Source organism: Suricata suricatta, chromosome 1, assembly GCF_006229205.1.
Source record: "Suricata suricatta isolate VVHF042 chromosome 1, meerkat_22Aug2017_6uvM2_HiC, whole genome shotgun sequence".
NCBI lineage: Eukaryota > Metazoa > Chordata > Mammalia > Carnivora > Herpestidae > Suricata > Suricata suricatta.
The window spans coordinates 192297576-192314557 of NC_043700.1; the positions used below are offsets into that span (position 1 = coordinate 192297576).

At 48.1% G+C, this 16982-nt stretch overlaps 2 protein-coding genes across 2 annotated transcripts in view; both read right to left on the minus strand.

The window, feature by feature from the left end:
* The window catches only part of ACOX3 (acyl-CoA oxidase 3, pristanoyl), a 922607-nt gene extending 922536 nt beyond the window's left edge, over positions 1-71 (minus strand). Inside the window, exon 1 of the mRNA XM_029952568.1 lies at positions 64-71. Within this exon, the coding sequence (XP_029808428.1) occupies positions 64-71 (8 nt within the window). The remainder of the gene's footprint in view (positions 1-63) is intronic.
* Positions 72-6829: 6758 nt separating this feature from the next.
* LOC115302640 (angiomotin-like) overlaps positions 6830-16982 on the minus strand; it is a 30871-nt gene continuing 20718 nt past the window's right edge. Inside the window, exons 5-6 of the mRNA XM_029952578.1 lie at positions 7924-8004; positions 6830-6843 (exon numbers count right to left, since the gene is read on the minus strand). Of these exons, the coding sequence (XP_029808438.1) occupies positions 6830-6843; positions 7924-8004 (95 nt within the window). The remainder of the gene's footprint in view (positions 6844-7923; positions 8005-16982) is intronic.

Here is a 16982-nt window from a genome sequence, read left to right on the forward strand (position 1 = left end):
GATGGTGTGATTGGCTCCCACAACTGCCAGTGTTGATGGGGGGCAGGGATTGGATCACCGTACACCGTCATCATTTCCTGTAACGCCCCCTCCCAAAGGCATAAAAGGCCCTGCCCTGCCCTTGTTGAGGGCTCGCTCCACTGGGCCTGCGGGTCGGCTGGAGACTGTAAGCCCAAGCTCAAGCGTGTAATAAAGGCCCTTTGCTTTTGCAGGCGTGAGCTCAAGCGTGTAATAAAGGCCCTTTGCTTTTGCAGGCGTGACTCGGTCTCCCTAGCAGTCTCTGGTGCTTGTTTTGGGGTGATTTGGGGCGATTTTAAAAACTAGGGCACAACAGTGGCTTCAGGCCAGAGTCTGCGGCAGCTTGTCACAGCAGCAGCAGGACGGACTTCTCGGCTACTCTACGTGGCTATAAGCCCCTAGCAGTAAAGAACCAACTCATTCATGCTCATCATTTTATTCCTGGAAACTAGACCAATGACAGGCACATAATAGGTGCTTAATAAATATCTTTAAAAAAAAATAAGCAATAAGCTAAGCCTCGTTAATTTATATTTCCTTAAGGCGTGTGAGAATGTAAACTCAAGTCAGCAGTGTTTTGTTCTGTTTTGCCCTCTGTTTTGTCCATAACCTCAGCCCAAGCAGCAAACTATGAGGACTTGAAAGGCAGCTCCCCAGACTACGCTGAAGCCCCAACCTGGGCCTGTACACTGACCTCACCTGGAAGTTGGGTCGTGCAGATATGATTAGTTAGGACGAGGTCACCCTGGAGTCAGGGGACCCTAGTCCAACATGACTGGTGTCCTTACTAGAAGATGAGAAAACACAAGGAAAGGAGGCCGTGTGACAGCAGGGGTTGAGATGCCGCGGGCACAGGCCCACAAACACCAGCACCACCGGCCACCCCCAGGAACAAGGAGAGGCACAGAAGGACCCTCCCCCTGGAGGCTGCAGAGCACGACTCTGCTGACCCCCCCCCCCCCCCCCCCCGACTCCGGGCCAGCAGCATCCAGACCTGTGACATCAGGTCCTGTTGCTCGGGGCCTCCTGAGTCGGTGGGACTTTGTCACAGCAGCCTTGGGGGAAGGACACAGTTCCTGAGTCCCTGACACAGAATCAGCCTTGGGGAAGGACACAGTCCCTGACACTGAGTCTGCACTCAACAAGTGCCCGCTGAATGAATGGGTAAGTGATGGCACACAGGAGCACCCAGAAGCCATCCTTTCCTCCTGCGGACGGAAGGAAGCCGGGTTTACTCAAAGTGCTCTGACTTAGAATTTTCTGGTCCACATTGCAAACATCCAGTGGAAAGGTATTTTTAGCAAGTGCTGAGGTCTTTAAAAAAACAACATTTCATGGCAATCTTTTCATCCCCGACACAAGCATTTTAGAAGGCTGAGCAGAGGGGCCAGGGGCCCACAAAGCATGTGCACACGCTGGCTCTCCGCAGCCTGACCCATGTCAGCGTGCCATTTACAGCATGTCATTATCACCCTCGTTTACCTCTTTCTTGTGGAAGTGACCATTTAATTTGGAAAGCGCTGCAATAAGAACCCGTCTCCTGCAGAGAAGCAGCCCCCAAGAGCCCCCCGCTCGTCCGTGCGGCCCGGCCGGCGCTCACCTGGTGCACTGCTCAAAGATGTCCTTGGAGGGGCTGTCCTTCCCCTTCAGTCTCAGCCTGCATTCTCTCAAAACATACGACGGGATTTCTGGTAAAGGGGCTGCCAACTTCTTGATACAGAAAAAAATCAAATGCATAACAATTAGTGATTTCATAATTTACCAATTGTAAACAGAACCTAATGCTCGCTGTAAAAAATATTGCAACATCAAGTGTGAAATAAGCCAAAATGCTGCCTTCGCCCTCCACGCCAGTCCCATTTTCCACATTCACTGTGTTGTCTGCCTTCCAGATCCTTCCCCCGCATATCAACCCAGAAGCAAACGCAAGGGAGCCGAGATGCATCTGCGCACCGTGTTCAAAGCATTATTGGCAACATCCCATCTCTCACATTTGAGTATGACGGTCGCCATGCTTTGTGTGTGGCCTTTATCAGGTTGAGTAAGTTCCGTTCCCCCCTCGTTTGTTGAGTACGTGCGTGAGGAGGGAGCCTTTTGCCAAATGGCTTTCCTGCTGCTAAGATGGTCACGTGGCAGGCCTCGTCCTTTATCCATGTGCTCTATTATAATGTAAGTGACCGTAGATGTTGAACCAACTCTGCATTCCTAGAATAAAGCTCACTGGGCTTGGCTCATGATTTTTTAAAACTGTGAATCAAATGACTGTATTTTAACATTTGGGAATACTGAACAGAAAACTAAGGAAAACTAAAATTGTGTAAAAGGATAAAGAAAGGCAACAATGAAAATACACAGTCTCGCCTTACTTTTAGATGCTTTAGATAGTCTACAGCGTTGGAATTTGAATAAAGGAGTTCCCTTTTCAAGATACAAAAAAAGATGCTTCTTGTTTTTAAAAGAAAAGACAAGAAAAAGGAAAACAATGAGGATGTGACCCATTGTTATTTTCACGTAAAGCACAGAGTAGTTTCCTCAGCTGATGTTGAGGAGAAGAAAGCATTCGGGGCGCACCATCTTCAGGCCCATAAACGGCCCTCCCTGGGCCACAGACACACGTACGCCCGCCCCGTCCACATTTGCTACATCCGTCATGATTCCTTTTAAATTATGTCTTTTGGTGCACCTGGCTGGCTCAGGCTTCAGAGCATGCGACTCTTGACCTCGGGTTGTGGATCTGAGCCCCCTGTTGGGTGCAGAGATGACTTAAAAATAAAATCTTAGAGCACCTGGGTGGCTCAGTCAGTTAAGCATGTGACTTCAGCTCAGGTCATGATCTCGTGGTTTGGGAGGGCAAGCCCTGCCCCAGGTGAGCCCTGCTTCTCTCTCTCTCTCTCTTCCTCTCCCTCCCATTCTCTCTTCTCTCTCTCTGCCCCTCACTCACTTGCACCCTCTCTCTCTCAAAAAAATAAAACAAAATATTTTAAAAATAAATATATAAATTATTTCTTCTTGACAACCTCCCTTGCTATGTGAGTATTTCTTCAGAAAAGGTAAAGAAAAAAGAGTTAATAAGAAGATGAAAGAACTTGATAGGCAGGAGAGGAAGATGGGGGCAGAGTAGGAGGGCCCTGGGCTTGCCCTGTCGCAGGGACAACCGGATATCCCACAGCGACAGAAGAGGTCACAGGGAAGAAGATGGAAATGGGAGGGAAACCGATCACCGCCGCGGAGGCGGGGAGGGCGTCCAGGAGGAGGAGAGACAGACCAGCACGGGGGGGGGGGGGGGGGGGGGGGGGGGCGGCGCATAGGGAAATGGAAACCCCCTTGCAATTGGTTTGGAAAGTGGCAGGGCCCGATTTTCATGAGTTCTTGCAGCCAGCGGGCTTAAAGCCTGGCGTCGGAAAGGTCAGCGTCGGAGAGCTCAGAGGCCAGCTGCTCCTGCGGCCCGCACACAGGCACGCGGAGACGGCGATCCGAAGGGCGCCAGGGGCACGTGGTGGGGAGGTTAGCTGCTCCTCATCTCAAAGAGACAGTGTTCACGGAGGGACCCCTCTGGAATAAAGGACTAGCAGGTGCCATTTCCCTCCCGGCATGAGCACAGAGCCGCCTGTGGGAAACAGCGCAGCCTGACACTCACCACCTAAATTGCTTACACCGAGCCCCCCACCGTGCTTTCCAGAAGCACCTTTCCCAGGCATGTGTGCCTTAGTCCCAGCGTGGCAAGCCCCCTCCCCCATAAGACCGGCCCAAGCCCCTTCCAACACTGGGTCTCCTGCCCTGGGAGTTTTCCAGAACCTCAGTTCTCATGCGGGCAGCAACAAGTCACATTTCACAAGCAGACCAGAGCACCCCTAAAATGTACCAAACACTGCACACAACAGGCAAAGGATAAAGTGCCCGGGACACAAGAGCAGCATGCACACGGCACACACTGGAGACACTCCCAGAGGGCCAGGGCCTCGGGGGCAGGGGACACCGTGCTGCGGGGCACTCTGGGGCCTGGGGGCAGGGGACACCGTGCTGCGGGGCACTCTGGGGCCTGGGGAGCAGGGGACACCGTGCTGCAGGACGCTCCAGGGCCTCTTCTTCGTAAGGCCCTCACCCTCAACAAGGGAGACAGAGCTAACTTCCCAACACACAGAAACAGGCACAGAGACAGACAAAATGAGACAGAACAAGGCCACAGCCAGAGAGCCCAGCAAGAACAGATATAAGTAACGTGGCTGATGGAGTATGTAAAGCAATAATCATAAGGATACTCATTGGACTTGATAACCATAAATCGAAAACCACTAAGAAATGAATAAAGAGACAAAAATACAAATATATCACTAAAACAACCAGCAAACTATGAGAGAAAGAAAAAGGATCAGAGAAAAGCTTCAGAAACAACCACACAACAAGTAATAAAATGGCAATACATACATATCTATCGATAACTACTTTGAATATAATTGGACTAAATGCTCCAATCAAAAGACATAAGGTGACAAAACTGATTTTTAAAAAAGGCCCATCTATATGCTGCCTACAAGGGACTCATTTTAGACCGACAGACACTAGTGGATTAAAAGTGAGGAGAAGAAAAATATCCATCATGCCAATGGAGGTCAAAAGAAAGCCAAAGTAGCAAAATTTATATCAGACAAAACAAACTTTAAAACAAAGACTGTAATAGGGGAAAAAAGGACATTATATAATAATAAAGAGGAAAAATCAGCAAGATGATATAGCAATTATAAATATTTATGCACTCAACCTGGAGGCACCCGAATACAGAAAACAGTTCATACCAAACAGAAAAGATCTAATCAATAATAATACATTGTTAAAGCCATAGATGAAAGACCTACTGCTAATATCATCCTCAACGGGAAAAACTGAGAGCTTTGCCCCGAGGTCAGGCACACGACAGGGGTGCCCACGCTCACCACTGTTGTTGAACACAGTGCTGGAAGTCCCAGCCTCGGCCATCAGACAACACAAAGAAAAGGCATCCAAATTGCCAGGGAAGAAGTCAAACTTTCACTCTTCGCAGACGATCTGATACTCTACATAGAAAACCCAAAAGATTGCTAGCATTGATCCATGAATTCAGCAAAGTCACAGGATACAAAATCAATGTACAGAAATCGGTTGCATTTCTACACACCAATAATGAATCAGCAGAAGGAGAAATCAGGGAATCAATCCCATTTACACTTAAACCAAAAAACACAAGATACCTAGAAATAAACCTAACCAAAAAGGTAAAAGATCTGTACACTAAAAACTATAGAAAGCTTATGAAAGATTGAAGAAGACACAAAGAAATGAAAAAACATTCCATGCTTATGGATTGGAAGGACAAATATTGTTTAAAATGTTGATAATACCCAAAACAATCTACACATTTGATGCAATCACTATCAAAATAACACCAGCCTTCTTCAAAGAGCTAGAACAATCCTAAAATTAGTATTGAACTACAAAAAACTCCAAATAGCCAAAGTAATGTTGAAAAAGAAAACCAAAGCTTGAGACATCACAATTCCAGACTTCAAGCTGTATTACAAAGCTGTCATCATCAAGATAGGATGGTATCGACACAAAAACAGACACATAGACCAATGGAACAGAATACAGAACCCAGAACTGGGCCCACATATATATGGCCAACTAATCTCTGACAAAGTAGGAAAGAGTACACAATGGAAAAAACGCAATCTCTTCAGCAAGTGGTGCTGGGAGAAACTGGACAGCGACATGCAGAAGAATGAACCTGGACCACTTTCTTACACCCTACACACAAATTCAAAACAGATGAAAGGCCTAAATGTGAGAGAGGAAACCATCAAAATCCTACAGGTGAAAACAGGCAGCAATCTCTTTGACCTCAGCCACAGCAACTCCTTACTTGACACATCTCCAGAGGCAAAGGAAGTAAAAGCAAAAATGAACTATTAGGGCCTCATCAAGATAAAAAGCTTCTGCACAGCAAAGAAAGCAATCAGCAACCAACAGAATGGGAGAAGATATTTGCAAATGACAAATCAAATAAAGGTTAGTATCCAAAATCTATAAAAAACTTACCAAACTCATTACCCGAAGAACAAATAATCCAGTGGAGAAATGGGCAGAGGACATGAACAGACACTTCTCCAAAGAAGACATCAGATGGCCAACAGACACATGAAAAGATGCTCACCATCACTCATCATCAGGGAAATACAAATCAAAACCACAATGAGACACCCCCTCACACCTGTCAGAATGGCTAACATTAACAATTCAGGCAACAACAGATGTTGGCGAGGATGCGGAGAGAGAGGAACCGTCCTGCACTGCTGCTGGGAATGCAAACTGGTGCAGCCGCTCTAGAAAACAGCATGGAGGTTCCTCAAAAAGTTGAACATAGAACCACCCTACAATCTAGTCATTGCAGTACTGGGTATTTACTCAAAAACACAAGATTACAAGAACACTAATTCAAAGGGAGACATGCGCCTCTTTGTTTATAGCATCGTTACCTACAATAGCCAAACTGTGGAAGCAGCCCAAGTGTCCACTGACTGATGAATGGATAAAGAAGATGTGGTTTGTGTGTGTGATGGAATATTACTCGGCCATGAAAAATGATTAAAATCCTATTTGCAACAACGTGGATGGAGCTAGAGAACATAATGCTGTGCTGCTGTAATGAAATTAGTCAGAGAAAGACAGACACCCTATGATTTACTCATGTGTGGAATTTAAGAAACAAAAGGGATAAACACATGGGGGGGGGGAGAGAAGGGGAAGCAAACCATAAGAGACTCTTAATGACAGAAAACTAACTGATGGTCCCTGGAGGGGAGGTGGTGGGAGGAGAAACAGGTGGTGGAGATTAAGGGTAACGCTCGGAGTGGGGGAGGGGTTAAAACAATGTTTAATGTTTTGACTAATCACTGTGAATACAGTTATACAATAATGTCAATGTAAAATGATTTTTAATGTAAAAAAAGGTTTATTTCTGTCATCAAACAAATTTAAAAAATAATCTTATTCAGGGATTTAAGTTAAAAAAAGTAAAAATAAAGGAAGTAGGGAAGTGGGACTTCCCATCGACTCCCCCAGTCCGTGACGTGGGCGTCTCTGTAAATATGTGGACGCCGTAGTAGCTATGCTGGAAAAGAATGATCTAGGAGCCACGGTACTGAGGCTGGAGACGAAGACAAGCAGAAGCTTCGGAGTCAAAGCCTGTCTGGTTGGAACACGTCTCTGCCTCCACCAGCGGCGTGTGTGGGCCTTTGTAACCGCCTGCCCGCCCACTGGCCTCCCGCCTCGCGCCAGCGAGCTCCCCCCGCTTGGTGGCCCTGCCAGCCTCAGTGAGCCAGGCTCAGCAATGGGTACTTTGGACTCAATGCCACAACACGATTCTCCGACCCCAGTCTCTGCACGTCTGACTCCTGGCCCTGGCACTTCCTAGCTGTGTCCGCTCGATCACTCTGATTTTCAGTCTTCTCATATAAAAATAGACATAATAATGTATCCAACTCATAGGAATCTTACCTGGTACATGTACGTGGCTTAGAGCAGTATACTAAACTGTAAGAATCTACTAAATCAAAAAGCATAAAAACTAAGGTCCATCAAAGCTTTAGGAGAAAAATGTTATTTTCAGTCCAAGACAGACAAATGAAGTTCTCTAATTCTGGATTCTGTTTGAGGAAACAGAAACTTTTAAATTCATTGAATCAACTTTCTATGAGATTTGTTAAGTTCCTTACGGACTCAAGGACAATGCAGAAGAGGAATATTTATAAGATATTTATATTTGTAATGACGTTAACATTCTTGTTCTATCGCACCCAGCTGAGTCAGCACGGCCACGCGGCCAGCTGTGTCACTAAGTACCGCAGCTGCACGTCTGAGAAGAAAGCGCACCTCGGCAGGGCTGAGGAAGGAGCTCAGGACGGCCAGTCCACGCCTCCGGCGGTCCTCGTCGTCGGCCACCTCGTACTCCGCCTGACGGAAGAGACGAGAGCAAAGAGAAAGAGCCGTCAAGCTCCCCCAGCTTCACGATGTCTCATTCTCCGACCTACGGATTCCCTGGTTTCCCGACCAACCGCAGAGAAGCTCTAACCGACGTGATATTGATCGAGTACCGGCAGCTCTCCTTTGGGAAACTAATGGCAACAGTTTTCTCTAACAGGTCAAAATGCGGCAGAGCAACGCACCCCATGACGCTCTGTCACATTACGCTCTCCGCCCCTGCATGTGGCCGAGTAAAATAGAATCAAATAAACAGCTCGGGTTGTTCTGGGCAACAGCATTTGAGAAATGTCCAAGAGGCACTTCAGGAAAACCTGAGCACAGAGCTCCCACAGAAGTCCTGTCCCTTCACAGGCGCCAGACACGGGACCCTAAGCGAGGACACTACCACACAGGCCAGAAAACAGAGGGAGGGGCAAGGCAGACCTGATCAATATCTAAGCATCTACAAAGGATAAGCAAGGAAGAAACTGAAAAGAAAGAGAAGAGAGAAAATCAGAGGAGAAATCGTGAAAGCCTGGATAAGAATTTTAAGAAGCTACTCAACAGGGTCAACAGACCTGAAGACTCAGGCCCGGGAGACCTCTGCGCAGCCACCGGGCTCTGCACGTCGGGGCCTTAGCAGAGCAGCGAAGCTAACTAGATGGGGCCAAAGACATTAGCGAGGAGACAAAGAGCGGAGGACGTGTGTCTGCCGACCTCACACCTGATGCCGCCCCCCTCCCCCCAGCACAGGAGCCACGGCCATCAGGCTGACGGCCGGCCAGAGCCAGCTTCACGTTCGTGTTCCAGGCACGACTCACTGGATTAGAAACGCGACACTGTTTACTTACAGAACCTTCAGACGTACATCCCGGATGCCAAATGGCACACAACCAATGGGAAAGAAAGCCCTGTGACTCTGCGACCGCTGACACACAGCCTGGCAGGGAACAGCGCCAGTTACTCAAACACGAGTCTAGTCTCTGCTGTGCTGCTCTTGCAGATGTGATTCGTGTCTTTACCAGTGACTTTAGGAAAAGGAGATGATTCTAGATAATCTGGGTGGGGCCTGATCCAATCAGTTGAAAGGCACCTTAGGGCCAGAGCTGAGGCTTCCTCAGAGGGGTTCTGCCCAAGACAGTGGCTTCACCCCATTTTGGAGGGTTCCCTCCTGCCCTACAGATTTCGGACTCTCCTGACCAGACCTCAAAGTCATGTAAGCCGATTCCTTGCAATAAATCTCTTAATAAATATCTCCTCTTGGTTCTATTTCTCTCCTGACATACTCACTGACACAGATGACATTAATTCAGTCAACAAACACTAAGCAGAGCAGAGAGCAAACAGCCATGCCAGGTGCCAGAAGGGAGAGATAAGATGCGATCTCTCCACTCGAGAAGCTCCAAGGACCCATACGCGCCTCCCACAAGGACAGTCCAAGGAGCAGGCGCCACGCAAATGTCAAAAGCAGGTGTTATCACTGACCCACACAGCTGGCACCAAAGCCAGAGCAGCACAGAACCTGTCACGGCAGTCAGCTGGCGGTCCCCCAAAGCTAACGGTCTCATGACGCCACCAACAGGTCCAACCAGCTTCAGCAATGCAGCTCAGCCATCTTGAAATAAAGAAGAATCGTAGGTCCCTAAACTCTTAAATTACAGCAGTGTGGCAAATATACGCCAATGCACGAAGACATACCCACACTCTACTCCATCAAGTTCTAGCTGGAACAAAAAATCACCTCCTCTCAAAGCGCTCTCTTATTCTAGCAAAGGAGCCAGGAAGGAAAGGGCTGCCGGGGCTCCAGGGAGAACAGGTAAGGGTCTCCCATGTTTTTCTGAAAGAATTCAGGCACGCTCTGTTCTACTGTGCTTTGCTTTACTGTGCTTCACAAATAATGCATTTTTTTAATTGAAGGTTTGTAACAACCCTGCAATGAGTAGGTCTATTGGTGTCATTTTCCCAACAGCACTTGCTCATGTCATGTCTCTGCGTCATGATTTGGAAATTTTTGCTGTATTTCAAACCTTTTCATCATCATCATGTTTGTTACGGTGCTCTGTAATCAGCGATCTGTTTGGGATGACATGAGCTGCACCCATATAAGGCTGAGTAAATGTGGTGCGTGTTCTTCCTGCTCCACTGACCAGCCATCCCCCTCTCTCCCCCTCTCTTCCGGGGCCTCCCTATTCCCTGGGACACCATATTGAAGTCAGGCCAATTAATAACACTACAATGGCTTCTAAGTGTTGAAGCAAAAGAAGAGTCCATTGATGTGGCAAACTTCTGTGTTGTCTTACGGTAAGACACGCCCCAGACACCCAAGTCAGCGACCCCCACCGTGATCAGTCAGTAGCCATGGGCATCAAAGCAAGACCCTCCCCCAGAAAAAAGACAGCTTGCTGAAAGGTCAGATGATGGTTAGCATTTTTAGCAACAGAGTATTTTTTAATTAAGTAAATTTAATTTAATTATATACACTCATTTTTTTAGACATAATGTTATTGTACAGTTAATAGATTACAGTATAGTGTAGAGATAGCTTTTTTAAATGTTTATTTATTGTTCTGAGAGAGAGAGTGAGCAGAGGAGGGGCAGAGAGAGAGAGCGACAGAGGATCTGAAGCAGGTTCCAGGCTCTGTGCTGACAGCAGAAAGCCCAATGCAAGGCTTGAACCCACCAACTATGATATCATAATCTGAGCTGAAGTCGGAAGTTTAACCAACTGAGCCACCCAGGTGCCCCTAGACATAACTTTTATATGCAATGGGAAACAAACAAAAAAAAATCATTTGACTCACTTCATTGTGATATTCGCTTGCGGGGAATAAGTTTAAGAATTTCTTGAGCTTGCACCAATGGGTTAACGAGGCTTAGGGTGGAAAGCTACCACAGGGCGAAAGCATCCCCAGCATAAAACAAAGCATGGAGCAGAAAGACACTTCCACAGGAACAAAGCATCCGAGAACAGGAGAGCTCCCACAGCAGGGAGACAAGTCCAGAGCTAATTAGCCCTGAGGTAGCATGCTCTATCTGACACTGTCCCTAGAAAACTTAAGGTAAACAGACACGATGCCTGGTGCCTGCAGTAAACAGCCATCTGCTCAGTGCCAGGACTTTGATTTGTGTTGACTCAAACCCCTAACACCACATACCTTTGAAACCCTCTTCCTCTCACACACATGAGTTAACGATCACTGTTTTATTGTCTCTTTCTGCACACCCATCACATTTGTAAGCCTTCTGATCCTAATAAATACGGAGCAAGGACTCTTGTCTTTTTTCCGACATTAGCCTCTCTGGTATTCAATTCTGTGTCCGCTCTCTTGCTGGACAAGAGAGAACTCCAGACTCAAAGTCTATGACATTTGCTTCACTGCCATGGTCTGGAACTGGGCCTGACCCACAATATCTCCAAGTGTGACTGCATTGACCATATGTTAGAAGGAGGATCACCTGCTTCGACTCCAGTTGACCACAGGCAACTGAAACCCCAGAAGGCAAAACTGCAGATAAGGGAGAATATTATATAGGGACTTCCATACCAAAGTAAAATGACACAAAGAAACCAATTTATCCCCTCTTACTATCATTACCAGGGTCTATTTAACTTAGATCTCTGTTTTTAGATCAGACTCTTAATTTTCAAAAGCACAAAACTGGGTGGTTCAACACTGAGATAAACTGCTCACCACTGCATCTAGGAATTCGATGTGTGTCTTTAGATCATGTCTTGTATCACAGAATTGTCTGAAGAGAAGTCTTCCTATTGGCTGCTTGTCACAAAGGCTATTATAATCCTTTTCTGGATAGAAAAAGAGGATAAGAAATGAACAAATATATTTATTACAAATCAGAAAGGGCTTTTCTGAGTCTGCTGTTTTCACCTGATAAAATGAAAGTCAATGATAGTATTTGCACTATTTTTTTTTAACTACTGGTTTGTTTGCTAGTCTAGACTGGGTTGTCATGAATATTCATAATTCCTACACAGAGTGAAAGACAGCTGGAGGAATTGATAGAGGTGTGTGAGGCAAATGTCCCCGCCCCCCTGCAAAAGGAACTATGCACCGGAGCAGTATTCCCTGGGGAACTGAGCCGTCAAGGTCACAGTAAAGGAAAAGAGGGGCAAGAAAGAGAGCTGGCTCTGTTCCTGTGCAGGCCTGACCCCCCCAGTGTGTTTGGGCCAAGTTGCACATATGTGAAATACACCACAGGAATGTACTAAATCACATTTTTAAAAATTCTTTGCCTTTTGGCTACCTTTTTACACTTTTACAAGTTACACATATTATATATTCTTAATTATTTTTTTAAAGACACACACTGAGATTTTATTTTATCTTAGAGAGAGTAAGTGCATGCATAAGTAGGGCAGGGGGGGGGCGGCGTGGAGACCTTAAGCAGGCTCCATGCCCAGTGCAGAGCCCTGCTCGGGGCTCGATCTCACAACCAGGGCTCGATCCCACAACCATGAGATCATGACCTGAGTCAAAATCAATAGACACTAGATCAACTGAACCATTCAGGTGCCCCTGAGCTTAATTATTTTTTAACTGCTCTTGGTTTTTTTTTCTTCTCAGTGGGATAATATCTTTTATACTTTAACCTTAGCCCAAACACTGATACTGTTTTGAGAACAATGCACTAATATTTAGTCAAAGTATCGAGAGGGATATAAAACAAAGATGATGGGGAGCCTGGGTGGCCCAGTCGGTTAAGTGTCCAATTCTTGATCTCAGCTCAGGTCTTGATCTCAAGTACTACAGTGGGCTCCACTCTGGGCACAAAGCCTACTTCAAACAAACAAACAAACAAACAAGCAAACACAAAAATGTTATGTTCAAAATAGGTTAATTTAAACATCGGCAAGAAAATCAGTTGCTCTGAACCTGAAATGAATGTTATGTTCAGGTACTCTTAAAGTGGGTCTAAAGCTGAAGAATTAAATAAAATTCATGAAAAATAAGCAAGCCATAACAAATCCCTCAACTAAAAGGCTTGTTAATGCCACGTAATTCTTGGGGTCTAAGCGGCCCCACTCTGGGTCACCGAGTTGTACATGGTAAGGGACAGGCCAGGATGTAGCTATCACGGCTGCCAGTGCACAATCGCTTCTTTCAATAAACAACAGTTTTGCAAAAATTCTACTACCCACATTGTCTAATTTTACTACCACATTTTATTTTAGGGATACTATGTTTAAAAAATAGAGGTGCCTGGGTGGCTCAGTCAGGTAAGCATCCGACTTCAGCTTAGGCCATGATCTCATGGTTTGTGTGTTTGAGCCCCGCATGGGGCTCTATGGTGACAGCTCGGAGCCTGGAGCCTGCTTCTGATTCTGTGTGTGTGTTTGTGTCTCTCTCTCTCTCTGTCCCTCCTCTGCTCATTCTCTTTCTCTCTCAAAAATAAACTTTAAAAATACTTACTTAAAATTAAAATAAACAAAAAGCCACCCGGCTGAAACCCTGGAGACAAGCTGGACCTCCTGAGGGAGCCCCCCACCACCTCGGTCACATCACGAGCAGACCTTCTGGGACCTGCTCTCTGTGGAGGGCCGCCCAGGTCCTGGGGCAGGGGCAGTGGCGTGGGGGCAGTAGGGCTGGGCCCGGGGGCCAGCCAGCAGTAAGACCAGCTGGGGGCCAGGACGAAGGTAGCAGAGGGGAAGAAAGAAGCCAAGTCTCTGGTGACAAACGACCTTCACAAGGCAACTTGTTCGATTTCGGTCAAGTCTCCCCCTTAGCAGTGAGGATACCCCTCCAGGAACCAGAGGAGCCCACAGACCACCCAGGGGACAAGGAGGACACAGGTGGCTTGCGGCAGCTGATGCGGTAAGCAGGTAGGAGGCAGCCCCACTCGAGGAGATGGGAACCTGTGAGCAGAGCAGGTGAGAGCAGCCGGGAGCAGGCAGACCCGGACGCCGGGGAAATGGAGCTCATTCACTGGTAGAGAAACAGAAGGAGGGGCTGGGGGCCCCCATGAGCAGAGGAAGGCCCTGCAAAGGTGACAGCCAAAGCTGATGTGCGGTGGGAGGCCCCTTGGGGACACCCAGGGTTTTAGCGCTGCTCCGTACGGGCGCCTGGAGGGCTCAGTCGGTTAAGGCTCTTGGCTCTTGATCTCAGCTCAGGTCATGATCTTGAGGTCTGTGGGATCGAGCCCCAAGTGGGGCTTTGTACTGGCATCATAGGGCCTGCTTAGGATTCTGTCTTTCCCTCGCTCTCTGCCCCTCCCCTGCTCTCTCCCTCTCTCTAACCCCTCCCCTGCTTGCATGCACACAGGCTCTCTCTTCTCAAAATAAATAAACTTGAAAAGATAGTTTTGTTTTGTGTTTTTAATTTAGTTTTAGCATTTTTGAGTGACAGAGAAAGAGTATGACTGGGGGAGGGGCAGAGAGAGAAAGAGACACAGAATCCGAAGCTCTGTCAGCACAGAGCCCGACGCAGGACTCGAATCCATGAACTGTGAGATCATGACCTGAGCCAAAGTCGGACCGTTAACCGACTGAGCCCTCCAGGCGCCCCTGTGTTGTTTCCCAGAGCCCAGGAGACACGGGGAAGGGAGCGGCCCAGGGAGGAGGAAGCCACCACAGCAGGTCAGCGGGGAGCAGCCAAACATCTCAAGTTTTGGGGGTACGGTGGGGGGGGTGCATACCTGTGGGTACATTTTTCAGATTGTTTTGTTGCATTTTATATCATCCTTAGACACTAAAAAATACTTGCTTATTAGAGATGGATTCCATTCAAACTTTCTAAATTTATTTCTTGGCTACCCTAAATTTCATGCGGAACTCTAAATGCTAGATCCGAGTCCTTACTTGTGAAGGGAGCTGCCTAACTGGCTCTATCGGTCTTCACTGAGGTGCAGCAGGAAACACTAGAATGATCTGCACCTTAAAGTCCACATCCTAAAGCTCAGACCTTGAATACATTTCTATCATAACTATAAAATCTCTGAGTAAATGATCACATGATGGAAGCCACATTTGCTGAAAGATCTTTAAAAACAGAAACAGAGGGTTAGAGCCCCTTGGATGTTTCTGGAAGGAAGCAGGGCAAAATCAAAGAGCATGGGGAGGTCTAGCACAAGGCCAGGTCACGTGACACACGCCTCTCTCCCCTCTCGACAATGACCCCACCGCCCTCGGCCCACCGCGCTGGATAAGGGCGGAGGCTGGAGGGACTGGGCACACCACCAGGCAGGACGGGCGCTCCGCCGACGGGATTCTGGGGCCGGGCCTGCAGCGCAGTGAGGAGACAGCAGGGACCTTCAGACTGGACAGCGCTGACACGGGCGCCTCGCGGGAAAAGTTCTGATTTCACCCAGTTGTAGGCTGGCTCACGGACAATAGCAAAAATGATGCCTGATTCCTAAAGACCTTAATTCTGAAGTCTTCCACTCATAGTTGGGTGGTAGGAACACAGGTGGTTGTTTATTCAGTAAAGTCCCTTTTCTATTTCAAAATATTCCATCACACAATTTGTGCCATCCTGCAGCAATTCAAAATTTTCACACTGATGCCACGAATAGAACCTTAGAGAAATGACAGCGACGTCACAAAACCCAGGGAAGTGATGGAACCAGGGAACTGAAAAAAAAGTTTCTCTAAATCAGTCTAAAACAAATCTGGCATTTAAATGCTCACACACAAAAACCCTTTAAATCTATTTCCTTTTACCTTATCTGGCTCACAATTCTATTGATGGTTTCACTCTTCCACACGTGAGCTTCACACGGTACTAAAATCAAACACCATAAACCATAGAAATGTGCCACACAATACGCCTCAGAAGCAGCGGGCACCTGCTTCCGTCTTCCCATCAGGGGCCCTGGCCCCGCAGGAGCCAGAAGATCCAGCGTCTTCTTCTGACCCCTCAGAGGCCACACAGTCTACCACCTACTGCCCAGTCACGAGGGGGCAGACGCCCCCCAGGGAGTCCAGGCCTCGCGAGGCAGGGGGGCCGGCACCAAAGCCTTCCAGGTCGGAGCCCTCAGTGCACAGGCGTCAGAGTCCGCTCCTGAGGGGCCGTCCCCACAGGCCACGTGACACACTGGTGCTTCTGAGTGCGCCAAATTCTGAGGCAAGGACGGGCCACTTACCAGAAGCGCCCACACTCACTTTCGAAGTGATCCTCCTTCAGAAAGAACACGAACTCAGAGTCTCGTAGCTCGTGGATTCTCTCTGATCCACTAGTTTAGAACAACCAAAGGACAAACATTATAAAGCCCCAACACGTGCTTACTACCGCACTGAATCACGCACACGTGACTAACAAACAAACGAAGAGCTGCACGCAGTGGAGGGCACCCGGTGGAGCACCGCTCTAGTTGGTGAGAAAGTCGGCTTGCACGTCTTCCCTGGAGCAGCTCCGCTAACGCTACCAATTCACTCATTCCTTCATTCACTCACTGAACAAAACTGTGGGGGAAACAGAGACCTTGACCTCGGGACAAGTCCAGTGGCCACTGGACCTCTGTGCTGACATGCCCACCAGCCTGAAGCCGCCCTGGTCCTCGGTTCTCTGGACCCCTCTGCTCTCCCGACCCACCTGGCCGCTCCTTGGTCCACTTCGCCTGAGCCACACCAGGACGCGAGGTCCTCTGACCCTGCTCAAGGGCCCTTCCCCTCCCCCGGTCTCCAGGGAGAGCGTATCCACTCCCTGTCGGGACTGCGAAACGCCACTGAGACACAGACCTCTCCTAGACCCAGACCCCTCTGATCTCCAAACAGGAAGTGTGCAGCCTCCGTCCATACAGAGCTCCTCACACCGTGAACCCTATCTCGGGGGGTGGACCCGACATGGAGGCCATCCTTAGTACCGGTGCCCTTCCTACCTCCACATCCAGATCGACCTGACTCCACCCCCTAACTGTCTCGTGGGCCCAGTTTGATCCCCCCCACCCCACGCCAGGCCACCATCATCTCTTGCTCACGCGAGGGCGGCCTTCCCGCCCCTCTGTCAACCCTCTCG